This window comes from Nicotiana sylvestris, chromosome 2, assembly GCF_000393655.2.
Source record: "Nicotiana sylvestris chromosome 2, ASM39365v2, whole genome shotgun sequence".
NCBI classification, from domain to species: Eukaryota; Viridiplantae; Streptophyta; class Magnoliopsida; order Solanales; family Solanaceae; genus Nicotiana; species Nicotiana sylvestris.
The window spans coordinates 112982497-113001609 of NC_091058.1; the positions used below are offsets into that span (position 1 = coordinate 112982497).

At 41.5% G+C, this 19113-nt stretch overlaps 1 protein-coding gene across 1 annotated transcript; it reads left to right on the forward strand.

Moving 5' to 3' along the window:
* The first annotated feature begins 361 nt into the window (after positions 1-361).
* LOC104245353 (zinc finger protein VAR3, chloroplastic-like) lies at positions 362-1741 on the forward strand. The gene is made up of 2 exons (XM_009800943.2): positions 362-680; positions 778-1741. The coding sequence occupies exons 1-2, from the start codon at positions 571-573 to the stop codon at positions 1739-1741; spliced, it is 1074 nt and encodes a 357-aa protein (XP_009799245.1). The 5' UTR covers positions 362-570.
* Positions 1742-19113: the final 17372 nt, after the last annotated feature.

Sequence of the window (19113 nt, forward strand, 5' to 3'; positions counted from 1 at the left end):
TTGAAGGTTAAGATTATTATATATAGTATAACTTATTTTCTTGCATGTTATTCATTCCTCACCTTCTAACATCTTCTTTCCATGAGTAAAGAAGTGAATATCTAGAATTTATTCTGGAATTCAGCTGTTTTAGGTTACAGTGGCACGTCATCTAACGGGCGTGGACTGTAACTACCCTAGTCCTTTCTAGAATATTGAGTTAGGAGGATGAGGCAGTTGTTCTTTGGCGTATATGTTATGATTGAAGTGAAATTAGGTGTGATCATGGCTGGAGCAGAAGGGGAGGGTGTGCAACCTCTTCGGATCAACATTTTCAGTCCTTTGGAGATTAAATGGAAATATGAATATTAATGTTTACTTTTGTTGTCATTAAAGCTATTTCTTTCATGGACATCTAGCTCTACCAATAACATAAGGTGAATGTACTGAACCGCAAATTAAAATTATTTGCGTCCTCCATAGTCTATTCTTCTCTTTCCCTTGCTCAAACCAAACATAGTGATACTCTTAAGCTTGTTAATTTGTTGGTTCTTGTACTTTGATAATCTTTAATGATCCAAGACTGCATGAATGTTGATCAGGTGCAATTTCATGAACTTTGCAAGAAACAACAAATGCCTTGAATGTGAGGAACCTAGACCAAGGAGACAGCTGACAGGCGGGGAGTGGGAATGCCCTCAGTAAACGCCAAGTCTTTGCTTATGTATTTCAGTCATTAGTTCTTTGTATTTCATTATCATGTAGGATATGTCCTTTATTATTTTGTTGGTTTCACAGATGTTATTTCTTCAATTACGGGAGAAATGTGGTATGCCTGAAATGCGACTTCGGACGGCCAGCTGGGGTTTCACTTGGAACTACTCACTCCAGTTCAGCGACAGGGTACAGCGGGAACTCTGCGTATGCAAATGGTATTGATCCTAGGTTGGCTGATAATGAGGAGAAGGCACAGCGTTGGTTTTCCAAGGTTTCTCAGATGAACAATGCATCTGATATCGATAGTGCAGCGGCTGATGAAGATTTTCCTGAAATAATGCCATTGAGGAAAGGAGAAAATAAATTTGTCGTGAGCACAAGGAAAACACCCTTGGAAAGGAGATTGGCGAACTCCCAGTACAACATGAACTTGGGTAACAATGTTATCCCAGAAGGTGAGACTTCGACTGGAGCTGCAAATAATATTATTGACACATCAATGAAGCAGAATATGGATCAAATATCTCGAACTAGTTATTTGGGTATTGCTGCTGATGAAAACACTGAGTCAGCTATTTATCATAGAGGAAAAAGTTCTAACCATGTTCCATTTGTGCCATTACCAACAGACATGTTTGATAAAAAGAATCAAACTTCAGTAATGGATGAGAAAGTGAATGAAAAAGTTGGTATCTTTCACTCTCCTGAGGCTAGTCACCAAACAAGTTCAGCAAGTGTCGGCAATGACTTTGGAATGTCCGTGGAGAAGTTGCAGTCAAATCGCTCATTCAGCAAGGATAAAGAGAGAGAACAAGCTGAGAAGTCAGCGAGCTGGTTCAAGAAAATTGCGGAGCTACATGATGTCAAAGACTTACCTAGTGCCATCTCTGATGATGACTTCCCAGAGATTATGCCAATGCGTAAAGGAGAAAACAGATTTGTAGTTAGCAAGAAGAAAGATCGTTCTTTGACTTCTCCAATGTACAAAAGACAAGTGGCTGTGGAACAGGCAAACAATAGTAGCAAAGAAGAAACTATGCCTTAATCCAATTTAAAATCTTGCCAACTAAAATCCCATAATTAAATTAAGATTCATCAGTTATTGCAGACTTGCGACAATATATGAAAGGAGAAATATACCCATTTAGTTTCCAAAATCTAACTTACTAACGAGCAGCCATAGACAAACAAAGCAAAACAGAGCACATTTAAATACGGAGAACTCCGATGACTTCAACTTTTAACACATGCTCAATCTTAACTACGATAACATTAGCATAACATTCTAACAGATCTGCAATTTAAAAAAACAATGTTCACAGATATTAAAGTTGATGGCCAGTTCTAATATCAGCAGAATCCAGGAGTTAAACAAAAGAAAAATCAACACACACTACATAAGAGTCCTACTACAGTATTAACATAAACCCAAGACACACTGAAAGAGAAAAAGAAACCAAAAGCCATAACATCTGATAACACCCTCTTCACTTTTCTTCAAAAATGCACTCTTTGAACCATGGCTTACATACTTTAGAAATCAAGAGTATGTACCTGGAAATTGAAACAGGAAAAGGAATAGTGAGGGATCAGCAGAAGCAGTAAAGCAGAATTCAGCAGCGAGAGGTGATCAACAACCCAATTTCAAACTTAGGAAATGATATACAGCAGCCCAGAAATTAGTTTTAGTTGAACAACAACCCAGATTCAACCAACTTTCAATGAAATTGACTCAAGTTCAACGAAACAGTGGTTAAAACACAAAATCTGCCCCAGACTTTTTGACAAGAGACAAACTCAGGCCATTTATCACACTTGAATGAACCATATATTGCCTTAACAAGTTGAAATTCCAAAATTGGAACCAATCGAGCAGTCCTTATGTAGCCGTCCCTATTTCTCTATTTTAGTTCTTCCTTCTTAGGTCCTGGGTCTGCCTTGAAAGGCAAGAAAAGCTGCCTTTATAGGCAAGTTATTAGGGTAGCTAGATGAGGATCAGATTTGCACCTATACCCTTTTGCAATTTTTATTTTAGCTTAAACACCCCTAGTTCAAATTCAGTTTTTGCAAAGTAGTCCCCCCCCCCCAGCTTCCTAGAAGCTTCCCAAACAGTTACAAATAGATTCCCCCACTAAGACTAGCCAAACTAACCCCCATACCCCTGTTATTTACCTTAGCCTACCCATTGATTCAAATTAACCCATGGTCTAATTAACCAGACCCTTTAACCAGGTCAAAGATAACCATAGTTACTCGTTAGGGCTTGAAACACTCAGAAGTAACCAAATGAACCAAAGAAACTAATAAATCAAAAATTCAGGGAAGACACAATTACTTTCTGATTTTAAGCTTGAATTATTTTAATTACCCAACTCAGCATTGAACTCCTACTGTAAATCAACAATCAAACAAAGAAAACAAAATAAATTTAATTAAAACAGTAGTGACAGGAAATACTATAGGGTAAAGGAAAATGAGCAAGAAGAAAGATAAGGGGGGACAATCACAAATTTACAACACAAACGATGAGGGACGAGGACGAGATAAGAAAAATTGGACGGAAAAGCTAAGGAGACTCACTGATTCAAGCCTTGAACTTGACTGAACCTCCGATTAGATCTCTAAATAACGCCAATCGCTTGTACTTGGTTAAGAACAAGCAAATGATGTTATTTCGAGATAAAATCGACCCTCAATAACCTTGCATGCACTGGTCAAGTTTGGGCTTCTAGGTCTCAACCTTAGATTCAATATTCGACACATTCCAGACATATTTGAGGGGAATGGAGCGTGGATTTGGTACAAGGGGGTCATGGTAGTTCTATGGCGTCAATTTGGTGGTGAACAGAGGCGGCGGCGCCACCGGAGGACATGAGGGCGACGCTAGGGTTTGTGACTTCAACCTCAGATTCGAGGGATTCTGAGTGTGTTCGAACGAAGTTTGGTTATGGATTGGGATTGTGGAAGGGATGAGGAGTTTAAGGTGTGAATATGGTGGTCATCGGAGGTGGCGCCGCCGGCCTGAGGTGGTGGGAATTAGGGCGGCTCTCCAGGGTTTGGCTTGGGGACGATGAAGTCTAAGAAATGAGGGGAGGTGCGAGATTCGGACACTTATATTTAAGACAGTGTCAGTTATGGACCGTTTGATCAACTAAGATCAACGGTCCAGATCAAAGAGGACGAAACGGTGTAGTTTTGATTTTAAAGGCTGGATCGGGTATTAGGGACGGGTTTTGGGCCGGGTAAAGGGGTAATTTGGACAGGTCTAAAGGGGGAAATTAGTCTGGGCCTGGGTATATGGCCCGATTTGGCCTAAATTTTCCTTTTTCATTATTTCCTTTTCTTTCTTCTCTTTTTTTTTTCAATTCATTTTTCTTTAAAAATTCTTTTTCTTTTCCCAAAATTTAAAATTAAAACCCAAATTAAATCCTAAACCCAATTATCCTACCACATTAAATTAATTAACCCTAATAATTGTTACTACAAATAATTAAAAACCAAATTAAAGGGAAAAACTACCAAAATTCAAAATTAAAATTAAAAGCGCAAATAAACTATTTTTGTGATTTTTTTTCATTTTTATAAAATAACTAATTTGTCAATTAATCCTAAAATGTAAAATTAAGTCCCAAATTCAAATGCAACATATTTTTGTATTTTTCATTTAGTAAAATAAACATGCACAGACAAATGCAAACAATTACAAACAAAAATCTACGAAATTGCAAACAAATGGAAAAATTATTTTGTTTTGAATTTATGGGAGTAATTCATATAGGGCAAAAATCACGTGCTCACAGAGCACAGGTGTGACGCAACTTCCACAAAAGCGAGGCCGCAAAAGCGGTCTTGGCTCCACAGAAGCGGTCGTGGGTGAGTTAGCTGAGACCGCACCTGGGATGGAAATTTCCGTAGGTGCGGAGACGCAGAAGCGGCATGTGGACCGCAGGTGCGAGAAGCGGGCGCGGCATGTGGACCGCAGGTGCGAGAAGCGGGCTGGGCAGTGTGTTCTTTTTAAAGCAAGGGTTTGGCTCATTTTCACCATTTTTCCTCCATGGGAGCCGATTTGGAGCAACTTGGGAGTGCCATTTTCACCACCAAGCATGAGGTAAGTGGGTTATGTTAGTTTTGAGTTAAATACATTGATTTTTATATAGATTTTAGCATGAAAATTAATAGAAATTTGGAGTTGAGGGGAAAACCTAGAAAATTGGTATTTTCGGATTTTGACCACGATTTTGTGCATGAAATTGAGAGCATATTATATATTTGAGTTCATGAGGCTGTGCGTAAACTTTATCTTTGAAATATTTCAGAATCCGGTCATGTGGGCCCGAGGGCAATTTTGTCAATTTTCGACCAGGGTTAGAAATTGTTATAAATTGGGTTATTATGAGTAATTGAACATATTTTAATAGGTTTTCATAATTGTTGGCTAGTTTTGGAGCATTGTGCATCGATTTGAGTCTTCGGAAGGGTGTGGAATGCCGGTTATGGAACTTCAGAGCGAGGTGAGTCTTCTTTCTAACCTTGTAAGAGGGAATTGTCCCCATAGGTGAGTTAATTGGTTATGTGCTCCTATTTGTGGGTGCTACATACGCACGAGGTGACGAGAGTCCATGCGTAGCTACTATTATGCTTAATTCCGGGTAGTCTAGGGCCCAAAAGCATTCTTTACTTGTAATATTTGCAACCTTGTTGTCAATTTAAGAATGCTTAAACACATATCAAATGTATAAATAAATTTCTAAAAGGCTAGACATCATTTCTTGACTTTTAAAAGAGAAACTTGCATTTTCCTAAATAGTTCCTCCTTGATGAATTCCTGATTTGACTGTTTGAATGTGTTTATCTATTGTGGAACGGGCCGAACACCTCGGTAGATTAAATAAATGCATCTATGGTTCGCACCATTCGACCCTCTAGCAGTTCACAGTTTAAATATTATTGGATCGGGGCGTACGACCTCGGCATGATTTGCGCATGCTTGTATTGCTTGCCTTGATATTTATAAATGAGGATATTGCTTCCCCGGATTGAGAATAAATGTATAAATGATGAAAACGAATTTGGAAATTTTCCTATGAATAAAAGGATTGTTTACTTGCCTCATTCTATTGAGTTACAGCCATGTTTATAAAAATACTTGATTTCTTATATCATTGGTCATTGGATTACTAGTAAGTGTCGAAGTCGACCTCTCGTTTCTACTTCTTCGAGATTAGATGGGATACTCACTGGGTACACGTTGTTTTTGTACTCATGCTACACTTGCTATGCATTTTTGTTGCACAGGTACAAGCACATCTAGTGGCCTCGTTGGGCGCAGTGGCATGGTTGACACGGAGACTTAGGTGAGCTGCCTCTCTCGAGACGATCCACAGCTAGCAGAGTCTCTTTCAGAGTATAGTAGTTCTTTTCTGTCCAATTGTATTCCGGACGGTTATCGTATTGTACTTTATTTCCTAAAAATTGCTCACGCACTTGTGACACTGGGTTCTGGGATGTCTATGGGATATTAGTATTTTAAAATTGTTAAAGGTATCATTATTTATTCAGTGAAATTTATTATTTATTCTTTAAATTTATAAAATAAATGATTTCAGAAATATCCAAAACAAGAAATTACTAGTTATTTGGGGTTGGCTTGCCTGACAATGGTGTCCGGCGCTATCACGACCCTTAGTGGATTTTGGATTGTGACATTATAAGTGGTTAAGCAAGTAGTTAGTTAGTAATGTAATGTGTATAAATAGAACAGTAGAAGAAGAAGTAGTTTGTACAGTACCATTCTTTCTTAGTTAATAACAGAATCTGTTATTCTCTTCTCTCAACTGTCTTCTCGAAGCTTCCTTCTCTTCTTCATCTGAGCTTCATCTTCCATAGCCATGGAAGTTAACAGTGATGAACAGCTGAATGCATTCTTTCTTTCTTTTTCTTGCAATCAAGAAGGGAAAAAATAGGCGATAAATCATGTTCTTCGAAATGAATGAACTTCCTCTTAAAAATTTGTACACCTTCCTAATTTAACTGATGGAAAGCATTATTTCCAACATTTTATTACTCAGCATTGAACTTCGAGGAGTTTTACTCACACATATGGATAACCTAGATGCACCTATGTAGAGATCAAATATCTTGTATTAAGGGTGTGTTTGGTATGACGAAAAATATTTTCTGAAAAATGTTTTCCCATTTTCACTGTTTGGTTGCACAAAAAATATTGGAAAATATTTTTTAGATATCACATTTTCCTTAAATTGGGAGAAAATGACTTCCCTAGAACAAGTTAGGAAAATATTTTCCAAAAACTCCACCCACCCTCACATCTAACCCCAACCCCCGCCCCCTTCTCTCCCCTACCTCACCTCTCCACTCCCTCTCTCCAAAAAGGGGCTTTTTTTAAGATTTCAGTTTTTTTCTTTTCCGTCACCACCCACCATGCTACCCCCTTCCCCACAATAATAATTTCTTTTACTTTTTTTATTTTTAAATTTCTGTTTTTCATTTTTTACACCACCCCCACCCCCACTCCCCCCCCCCCCCGCGCAGAAAATGTTTTTTTTTTTGTAATTTTAAATTTCTATATTTTTTTATCTTCAATTTCCACCCCCACCTCCCCCTCCCGATACTACCCTTGCCCCCCACCCCCTGGGAAAAAAATTATTTTTTTAGTTTCAAATTTTTGTTTTTTCATTTTTCGTCACCCTCCCCCCCCCTCCTGCCGCTAAAAAATAATTTTTTTTTATATATTTTCAGTTCTAGTTTTTTCATTTTTCACTTTACAGGTTCGAAATTTTACAAGTTCCAAATTTATGAGTTCAGAGGTTTATGTGTTTGAAAGTTTACGGGTTTAGAAATTATAAAGTTTGTGGGTTTGAAAGTTTAGCTATTCGGAAGTTTATGAAATTTATGGGTTCGAAAGGTTGTTGGTTCGAAAGTTTATGGTTTCATGTTTATTATATCTAAATTAATTATAAATACTCTTAAGAAGTGATTTTCCTTAATTTGCGTATCAAACACCGAAAAATTAGTAAGATTACTACTTGTTTTTCAAGAAAATATTTTCCACAAAAAATATTTTTCGTTATACCAAACACACCCTAAATGATATGTAATTGTATTGTCTATATATACATTAATGGACTCATCTGAAATTATTTGTTCAACCTTTTGAATTGTGCACCTCATATCATAATCTATCCATCTATCTATTCTATATTAAAAGCACGAAGGTGTAACGACCCGACCGGTCGTTTCATGAGTTACCACTCTGTTTCCCTTATTTGTACTTTTTATTGTATTGTTCAGCTGTATTATGTGATATCAGGTTGGTTGGTCCGGGTTCGGAGAAGTTTTGGAAAGGAATGAGACACTTGGTTTCTTTTGAGTAAGTTTAGGTTGGAAAAGTCAATCGGATATTGACTTATGTGAAAAAGGGCTTAGATGTGAATTCTGATGGTTCGGATAGCTTCGCGATGTGATTTGGGACTTAGGAGAGTGATCGGGATGTGTTTTGGAGGTCCGAAGTAGATTTAGGCTTGAATTGGCGAAATTGGAATTTTGGCATTTTCCGATCGATGAGGGAGATTTTGATATAGGGGTCGGAATAGAATTCCCCAAGTTGGAGTAGGTCCGTTGTATCATTTGTGACGTGTGTGCAAAATTTCAGGTCATTCGGACGAGGTTTGATAGACTTTTTGATCGAAAGCGGAATTTGGAAGTTTTTGAAATTCTTAGGCTTGAATCCGATAATGATTTGGTGTTTTGATGTTGTTTTGAGTATTCTGAGGGTTGGAATAAGTTTGAATGATGTTATGGGATATGTTGGCATGTTTGATTGAGGTCCCAAGGGCCTCGGGTGAGTTTCAGGTGGTTGAACGGATCAAATCTTGTTGTGGGATGTTGCAGAAAATCTGTTGTTGGTATTGCAGACTTTTGGCCTTCGCGTTCGCGAGAAGGCTCTTGCGTTCGCGAAGGGATGTGGTGTGAGGCAGGAAGTTTGGCCTTCGCGTTCGTGATATTAGTCCAGCGTTCGCGAAGGGTTAAGTTTAGTGCTCATCGCGAATGCGATGAGGTACCCGTGTTTGCGTAGAGTAGATGGGAGCAGTTGGGGGTCCTGGTCAATTGTGCTTTGCGTTTGCGTTAAGGGGGTCGCGTTCGTGATGGTTTGAGAAGCTAAAGCTTCGCGTTCGCGTTCAGGAGGTCGCGTTTGCGAAGAAGGATTTAAGTTATCAACGATTTTTGTGCTTCACGAACGCGAGGCTTTGACCACTTTCGCGAAGAAGGAAAGGGTCACCTGGGCAGAATGTTTAAATAGCCATTGTCCGCCATTTTGGGTCTAACTTTCACCATTTTTGAGTGATTTTGGAGCTTTTTGAGAAGGATTAAAGAGAGAATCAAAAGGAAACACTTGGAGGTAAGATTTATGGACTTAATACTCGATCCTATTGTGATTTCTACCTAATTCAACATGAATTTTGTGGAATCTAAAGCCTAAAATTGGAGAGTTAGGGCTTGGAATTTGAGACTTTGATTTGAGGATTTGAGGGGTCATTTGCGGTTGGATTTTGATGTATTTGATATGTATGAACTCGTGGGAATGTAAGGATTCTAGTTTTGTTATTTTTATTGGAATTCGAGATGTGGGCCTGATCGCAGCGGACTCAACCTAAGGAAGAGTGGGCGCTAATACTTTTACCCAATAGTGGTATTGGGGTCAATTTTCCACAGGGAGCTTCAATTTGGAGTTGAGTGTTTGTATGGTCTAGGACTATGTTTTAGCTCCTAATTGATCTTCTAACATTTTCGGTTTTCTTTTGACTATCAACTACAATTTATAAACTACAAGTTTAAAGCTAAGTTAGGCTAAGATATTGATTCTAAGTTGTATGCAATATAGAGAAAGACACTAGGGTCGTGTCATGTACCTAGGTGGTCAACTAACAGGTAAAGATTCTTAATGCAAGAATGATGAATATGAGACTTATGCTATAACCGTTGCACTTTTGCACCCACTCTCACACCTCTCGGTAGAGAGAGTGATTTTGCCCAATTGACTCTCTCGAGACCAATTGGGTAGGCCAATTTGCTCAAGAAACTTATGGTTCAAGTTGGGTAATTACTCTCTCGAGGTTTAACCCGTTAATTGGGACTACCATTCTCATGGGTCCATCCCAATTCCTTGTTGGAATTAATCTTGGGGTCATAGAATCTCTTTCTCAAGAAGAGTCAAGACTCACTAAGTTAGACTTAGTGTTTGCAACCACCAAATCTTAATGAAAACATAAGATTAATCCAAATAACAAATATCCAAGATCATTCATGCACTAAACAATCACACCCATTAATTATCCACACTAGGGTTGAGCCACAACCCTAGCTAATGGGTTTAGCTAGCCATTATATAAACAGAAATTGAAGAAATAGTAGATGAAATTGACATAATAATTAACTACAATGTTAATCAACTCAAATCCACGTTAATACTAGAAGAAATTGCCCAAAATAGGCTAAAACCATGAAGTCTCGAGTTCAGCTGCTATCTGATAAAAACCAGAAACTAAAAACTGCACCTAAAAAGTAAAATGTTCTATTTATACTACATAGGAAAAACCAGACAAAAATACCCCTGAGGGTCTGGCGCGGACCGCGCACAAATGACGCGCGGCCGCGTAGGGGTTTGGGTCTTCACATCTTGCTTCTGACACTTGGGGATGCAGACTGCGCACATGCGACGCGCGGCCGCGTAGGGCGTTTCCACGCGGACCGCACTGATTAGGTGTGCGGCCGTGTGGGCTTTTGCCTTGAATGACCGAGTCTCTGACACTCTTGGGCGCGGACCGCGTGGAAAGGAGCGCGGACCGCGCATCTTGACTTGAAAATTTCATGGTCTCTGAACTATCCTGCGCGGCCGCGTGGCAAAGCAGTGCGGACCGCGCAGGTTGACCTGGAAATTGCCCAGCCTCTGAACTCTCATGTGCGGCCGCGTGACAAATCAGTGCGGACCGCTCGGATCATTTTGTTCCCCACTTCAGTTGACGTGTGACACTTGGCAGATTTCACTCTTTTTTGAGCCGATCTTTGGTATTTGTCATCTTGTCGCTCAAACCTGCAATCAAGCGCAACTTGTAAGCATTTTGGGACTAATTTATGGCAGTTAATGCACAAAGCTTAGGTAAGAATGGGTATAAAACATGTAGAAATCACAATTATCAACTCCCCCAAACTTAAACCTTTGCTTGTACTCAAGCAAATAAAATGAGACCTACCCCTCAATGGAAAACACCCAAGTAATTCCTATTTATCCTAAAGTAACCTCAACAAGCATCAATTGGGACTAACAATTGCCCTCAATGAGAATGCATCATTAACACATTTAAACTTTGAAAACTTGTGGATCAAGTGTGACACAAGAGCATCAAGAGTTGACACATTTCATCAAGGAACCTTTCTCAATTTCTTTGGTCATTTTGGAACCCAAACTCACATATCCTCAACTTTCCCTAAGTGAACCTCACCTTTTTAGAATATTTGCACACAAATCGAGGTGAATGGACTTCTCTCTTATCTCTCACAAAGAAAAGGCCCTAAGTTCGGCTCTAAGTACCATATGCTTGCCCCTTATGTAAGTATCCACTAATGTAGGCTTCCCTCAACTCAAGATCATATAGGGCTTTTGAGGAGTCATTGTGAAGGCTTTGGGTAAAGGTAGGACATGTTTTTGTTCAAATGAGTTCAATCTTCCCTTAAACACTTCTTTTGATTTATTTTGGCACACTTTCTTGACTCAATTGAGTAATTCACTTCTTTCAAGGGGTTAGAGAGATACATTGTCACTCTTTCTTTTGCAATTCAAACCTTTTTTCCTTTTTACCACTTTTCCACACCTTTTTCACTTTTTTGTTGTCCTTGGATTCCCTTTTTGGTTCTTATTCATTTTTGTCTTTCTTTTTGTCTTTTTCTCTTTTTCATTGCCTTACTTTTCTTTTGCTTTTGCGCCTTTTTACCACATTGATGCCTTTCTTGTCTCTCTCCCCCAAACTTAGACATTTGTCATTTACCCAAGGGAAGATTTGGGTCACAAGAGAGGGTCTCATTAAGAACGGGTATAGGCTTGTAGCTTGGTTCATGAAAGAAAAAGGTTTAAGGCTCAAAAGGGGTGAACTAGGGATTATTTCATTGGTAGGTCATTGAAATTGTTCAAGTTTTGCATTTTGGATTAAGGAGAGCCTATAATCACGTCTCAAGTCAAGTTCCACCTATGATTTCGCCTCAACAAACCTTTAGGGCAAGTTCTAGACCATCGGCTCGGTACTTGGGCTCACGATTCGAATTCTCACTACACACACTCAAGGATTGCCAAAGACGGAGTCGAGGGCCCACAACGACCTTAGATATGATTCAAGCGCACAATGGCCCAAAATGACCACATGATGATTGTTTGGTCAACACAAGAGTCTCAAGGCCACAACTTTCACCATCCTAAACACAACATAATGTCTTTGACCATAGGATCAAAGGCAAATGTGCTAGGCCCAAGTGAAGCTTTGCCTGAGGTACCCTTAACTACAAAAACTTGAAAATCAAAAAGAAAAATCACAAACGGACTCAAACCCTTAAGAAGGTTGTCATGCCATCTATCATTGGGAAGAGCCACCCGGTTCGCACAACACTCTACCCTTAGAAAGAATCGTGGCATTAAGAAAACCAAGGGCTTATTGCAAACGCCAAAACAAAACAAAAAGGCTACGAGCCCGACTTTGCAACTAAAACGAAAAATTTTAACGAAAAATAGAAAACCAAAATGAAAACTGAATGAATATGTACAAAAGGGGAGTAGAATATACAAACAGGGGGAATGAATATATACATAGAGTTTAAGAGCATCTAGAATGAACAGTTATATACAAGCCATCTACAACTACGAATGTGCTAAAAGTAAAAGATTATATACAGTAATCCAACAGTCAATCAAAATAGTAGGGCCACACCCCCACGAATAAAATCTAGCATTGTCCCCAATGCTAACTATCAAAATAAGCACCAAAATGAAAGAAAGGATATAGAAAGGCCCCTCAAGCCTCATCCGTCATCCTATGCTGGTCAGTGGCTCCTAAGTCCTCTGTACTGGCAGGGACCTCAGATTGGTCCCCGGCCTGCTGCTGCTGTGCTGCTGGGATAGGTACCTGCTCAAGAACTGGCTCATCAACTGGTGGGGCAGTAGAGTGACTCTCCTGAACCGGTGCTACCTCAATCACAACTCCCTTAGTGCTAGGGAGTTTCCTCTTCTTCCTCGGCCTCTGCTCCTCCTCCTGTACTTGTGCTACTGCTGGCTCTACAGCCAGATCCCCAAATAGTAGATCAATTGGAAACTGATCCGCCATGAGCTTGTCTACATCCACTCTCAACTGTGTCACTGACTCCTTGTAAGCCTTCTGCTTCCTCAGCTTCTTGTGCTCCCGAGCCAATTTCTCCAACGCTTTGCTATGTGCCCCAACCGCCTTAGTCAAGGCATCCTGCGTCGCCATCATCTTTTCCTGGTTAGCCAGGATCTTCTTCAGTGCATCCTCAATGGAGGAAGGAATCTCAACAGTAACTGGTGCTCCCTGTGCCTGTACAGCAGTGGTCAATGTAGACAACTTGGATGTTGCAGCTGATATCCAGTTGTTCAAACTGGCAAGGGAGTGGGTGAGCTGGTTTGTAGTGAACCTGTGAGTTTTTGATGAAAGGACTATCGGGTCAGCTTCAATAGAAGGACCAGCTGCTGACGACGGACCTGGAGGCAATGCCTCATCAGTAGCAGGAATGGTGGAAGGCTCATTGGGCTGCTCAATGACCGCTGGCTCCTCAGACTGGTCAGGTGCGGTGGAAGTGGATGCCACATTCTTCTTGCCCCTCTTCGGGTTGTCTGGACCCAACTGACTATACCATGAGTACGGGGACACCGGAGGTACCTTGACATCATATTTCTTTTTCTTCACTTTCAATTCTCTGAAGTACAAAGAGAGTGTGTTTGGGAAGGGGTAGTTTGTTTGGGTCTCATTACCAACTGTAGAAATCACTCTCGACATAATATTACCCACATTCAGAGGGAAACCCGCCATGATAGTGCTACCAAGACAGCACGAGGAAGGGGAATGGAGTGATCATGTGTAGACAGGTCAAGTCGACTACACACAAAAGTCAACCACCCTTTGGCTTCAAAGTTCATGGTGTTCCTAAAGATCTTTTCTTGTGCTTTCAACCAGACTGGGACTGTACCTGGGGCTGCCAAGTGCTCGGCCAACCAAGGACGAACCTCCTCTTTCATTGCTAGCTTTTCTAAATATTGTGATTCATCCTCTTCTTCGAACCCCAGGAATTCATTCAACGATTTGCCATCAAACACAACTGTCTTGTCCCTCACTTTTGTTTTTGAGTCCCGAACTACATGGTGAACATTGTTTTAGAACTCCTTCACCATATTCTCATTCGCCATCTCAACACGTTCTTTGAAGAAGCCCCAACCCTCTCTAGTGCGGAATTGTGCTTGCACATGAGGGTTGAGAGGGACAAGATCAGCATCTATGAACTTCCTTTCCGAAATCAGTTTCCTTTTGGGCCACCACTCTTGGAATCTGTGGAAAGCAACCTCACTAACAAACCTGTCTGCCCATGCCTTCGGTTTTCTAGTACACTCTATCCCCCCGACCTGTGGCTCACCTCCCTCAGCATACCCTCCACTCTCCCTTGATAATGAAGTTGTGGGAGATGTGGAGTATTGCTCTTCTTCTCTTGCTACGGACTCATCAGACGAGTCCGAGATGACATTAACCGGCTTCTTGGAGGAGGCTACATTACCATGATCCGGGGAAGGGGAATCATGGAGCTGAAATGAAATGGACATGTGGGTGGGGGCAGACTCCGAGGTAATGCTCCGTGAAGGTGCATACTCACTCCCCGTGGAATGAGCTGTAGCTCTATCAGCTTTCCGGATTATCTTCCGGGTTTTCTTTATCAATTCCCTTGTTTTTGGAGTGAGTTTCACAATCCGCTTTCTTTTCCCCCCTTGGGAGGAACCACCTCTCCCGGGTTGTTTTTCTTTGCCCGCTCGTTTTTGAACCATTGTCTGCAAGGAATACATGTCTAACATTGTTAGTAGAAGCACATAAGGTGGAGTAGACAGTTCAGTTGAATGCAAAGAGTGCAGACACAGTGACACAGACAGAGGGGCACAGACCGCACCAAAAGGCACGCGGTCCGCGTAGTATACTGACACCCACACATACCTTTCTGAATAAACCGACGCGATCCGCACTGATATGGACCGCGGCCGCATTGGTTCAGCGAGGACTGCACAGAAATAGTACGCGGTCCGCGCAGGTGAAATACCCAAATGTTGACCTCTCTAAACTCTTCACAGGCGGTCCGCACTGTTTTGGACCGCGATCGCGCTGGGCTCACGCGGACCACGCAGAGAGGTTCATCATCTCTTAAACAGAGTCACGCGGACCGCACACAAATGCTGTGTGGATGCGTAGGGCTAATTTAACTGAGCCGGGTGTTTGTTCAATTAAATCCAATTTTTGTTCACCTTTTTGGGGTCCTAAGTGTCCCTACTCAATTATTTAACAAGATTTCATGCCCATGATTAAACAAAAACACACAAAAATCTAATCTAACAGTTAAACTAAGAAGAAAAAGACGAAAGTAAGAAGTTACACTAGTAGAAAGCAATTAAACGAAACAAAAATTAGACTATTATTGAAATGAATGAGAGTTGTTACCAGGGATTAATGAGATTTCAACTATGTGCACAATTAGTCTTGATGAACAGTGAAAACTATAGCTCAGGTGCAAATTTGGCGAAAAGGTTAACATGAGGACCAAGGCCTCTATTTATAGAAAAACCCTGGGACCCAGTACCTACCCACCAGCGCGGCCGCACAAAAAGGGACGCGAACCACGCTGGATTTTGCATCCTACACATTAGCTGTTCAATCCACGCGGACCGCACTATTTTGGTGCGCGGCCGCGTGGGACTTTGTCAGAGAGCATGTAATTCTGGGTCCTCCAGCGCGGACCGCACAGAAATTTCACGCGGCCGCGCTGGGTCTTCTGGGACTTAACCCTTCAGCTGCTCAAACCTACGCGGACCACACTGTTTTGTTGTGCGGCCGCGTAGGCAATATTCAGAGACTGACCATTTTGCACTTTTGCCCTGCACTGGTTCAACATTATCCCTGCAACACTTCATAACCTATCAGCTCAAAAATCCTACTCTACAACAGAAAAACAAAGAAAAAAAAAGACATGGGTTGCCTCCCAAGAAGCGCCTGATTTAACGTCGCGGCACGACGCATGTTACCATCACAATCATTTCAAATAAATGAGTGCCACCACGTGGCTGTCATCAATCTTGCCCAAATAATGCCTGACACTATGCCCATTAACCCGGAAAACTTCACCATTCTTATTTTTGAGATCAATGGCACCAAAAGGAGTTACACCAACCACTTCATGGGCCGCTCCACTTAGACTTCAGCTTGCCCGGAAATAACCTCAACCGGGAGTTGAAAAGAAGAACCATGTCACCAAATTTGAATTCCTTCCCTCGGGCATACTTGTCGTGAAGGTGCTTCATCTTGTCCTTATACAAGGACGAGCTGGAGTAAGCATAAAACCTAAACTCATCAAGTTCATTCAATTGCTCAACCTGGAGATTTGCAGCAACATCCCATTCTAAGTTCAACTTTTTCAGGGCCCACATAGCCTTATGTTCCAATTCTACCGGAAGATGACAAGCCTTACCAAACACCAAACGATACGGTGACATACCAATCGGAGTCTAGAAAGCTGTACGATAAGCCCAAAGAGCATCATCCAATTTCTTCGACCAGTCGGTCCTATTTGCATTGACAGTCTTGGACAAAATACTCTTGATCTTACGGTTGGACACCTCAACTTGGCCACTCGCTTGAGGATGATAAGGAGTGTTCACCTTGTGATTTACCCCATACTTGGTTAGCAAAGAGTCAAAAGCCCGGTTGCAAAAATGAGAACCCCCGTCACTGATGATAGCACGTGGAGTGCCAAACCTCGTGAAGATACTCTTTTTCAAGAACACCACCACACTTCGAGCTTCATTATTTGGCAACTATGGCCTCAACCCATTTTGACACATAATCAACCGCTACCAAGATGTAGGTGTTGCCACAAGAACTTACGAATGGTCCCATAAAGTCTATCCCCCAAACATAAAAAATGTCAACCTCTAGAATCGTGTTAAGGGGCATCTCATCTTTCTTCGAAATCCCTCTGGCACGTTGGCATTCATCACATCTTTTCACAAAGTCACCGGCATCCTTGAACAAAGAAGGCCAATAGAAACAACAACTCAACACTTTAGACGCCGTCCTCGCCCCTCCATGATGGCCACCATAGGGCGAAGAGTGACAAGCTTCCACAATACTCAATTGCTCTTCTTCGGGAACACACCGGCGAATTACACCATCGGTGCAAATTTTGAAAAGATACGGCTCATCTCAATAGTAGTCCAAACAATCCCGCTTGAGCATCTTCCTTTGGTTAGAAGAGAGCTGATACGGAACCACACCGGTAACAAGATAATTGGCAATGTCGGCAAACCATGGCATGTCTAGCATTGAAACCGAGAGGAGTTGTTCATCCGGAAAAGCATCATTTATCTCAAGGCCGTCCAAAGGCCTCCCTTCCTCCTCCAATCGAGACAAGTGGTCCGCCACTTGATTTTCACTACCCTTTCTATCAACAATCTCCAAATCAAATTCTTGAAGAAGAAGCACCCATCTCATTAACCTCGCTTTTGAATCTTTCTTCGTCATCAAGTACCTAAGGGCGGCGTGATCGGTATGAATAATCATTTTGGCCCCCATAAGGTATGGGCGAAACTTCTCCATGGCAAGCAATTCCTTCTCGGTGACCGTGTAGTTCCTTTGAGCTTCATTCATTGTCTTACTTGAGTAGTACACCGGATGGAATATTTTGTTGATTCTTTGGCCCAAGACCGCCCCCACCGCAACAACACTAGCATCGCACATGAGCTCAAAGGGCAATATTGAACACATATTTGGCATCTTTCTCTAGCAATATACATAACGGGTGAACTACCTTAGAAAAGTCTTTGATGAATCTTCGGTAGAAACCCGCGTGTCCAAGAAAACTCCTCACCCCTTTGACAGAAGTAGGGGGAGGGAGCCTTGATATCACCTCAATTTTCGCCTTATCAACTTCAATCCCTCTTTTTGAAATTTTGTGACCCAACACAATTCCTTCTTCTACCATAAAATGGCATTTCTCCCAATTGAGAATCAAGTTTGTGTCTTTGCATCGGGCCAACACACGATCCAAGTTTTGCAAGCATTCACCAAATGAGTTCCCAACCACACTAAAATCATCCATGAAGACCTCCAATATGTCCTCCACCATGTCGGTGAAGATTGCCATCATACATCGTTGGAAGGTTGCTGGTGCATTACATAATCCAAATGGCATTCGAGAGAAGGCGAATGTGCCATAAGGACATATGAAGGTTGTCTTTTATTGGTCTTCCGGGGCAATGAGAATTTGGTTATAGCCTGAATACCCATCTAGAAAATAATAGAAAGCCCAACCCGCAAGACGATCAAGCATTTGGTCCAAGAATGGCAATGGGAAATGATCCTTTCTAGTCACCTTGTTCAACTTCTGGTAGTCCATGCATACCCTCCAACCCGTCACAGTACGAGTCAGAATTAGTTAATTATTGTCTTTGGTCACCACCGTCATTTCTCCCTTCTTTGTCACACATTGTACCAGAGAAGTCCACGAACTATCAGAAATTGGATACACCACAACGGCGTCAAGCCACTTGATGACTTCCTTTTTGACCACCTCTTGCATGGCCTCATTGAGTCTCCTCTGATGTTCAAGAGACGTCCTAGCATCCTCTTCCAATATTATCTTGTGCATGCAAAACGCGGGGCTAATACCCCGAATATACGCCAAGGTCCATCCAATCGCCTGCTTGCGCTTTTGAAGAACAGCCAAAGTGGCGTCAACCTGCACGTTAGTCAAGCAAGAAGAAAGAATAACCGATAAAGTGAAATTAGGAGCAATAAATTCATACCTGAGGTGAGGAGGAAGTGGTTTCAACTCCAACACCGGTGGCTCCTCAATAGATGGCTTGGTGGGTGGAGTTTTGCGATTTTCAAGATCAAGAGATAACTTCCTCGGTTCATAAGAATATGAGCCCATGCCATGTAATGCGTTCACACACTCCACCCTTCTAGCATCATCATCAACATCCATGTTCAATAGCACGGCCTCAAGTGGGTCCTTAACATTTGCCATTGCGCTTGTGTCATCCACTATCACCGCCGTGACAATGTCAACAAACGAACATACCTCAGTGTTATC

Excerpts from the sequence above, each read along its gene's own strand:
- LOC104245353 (XM_009800943.2), top strand. The coding sequence starts at position 571 with ATGTTGATCAGGTGCAATTTCATGAACTTTGCAAGAAACAACAAATGC. Across the intron at positions 681-777 it reads GGGGAGTGGGAATGCCCTCA|ATGTTATTTCTTCAATTACG; the intron begins GTAAACGCCAAG and ends TTGGTTTCACAG.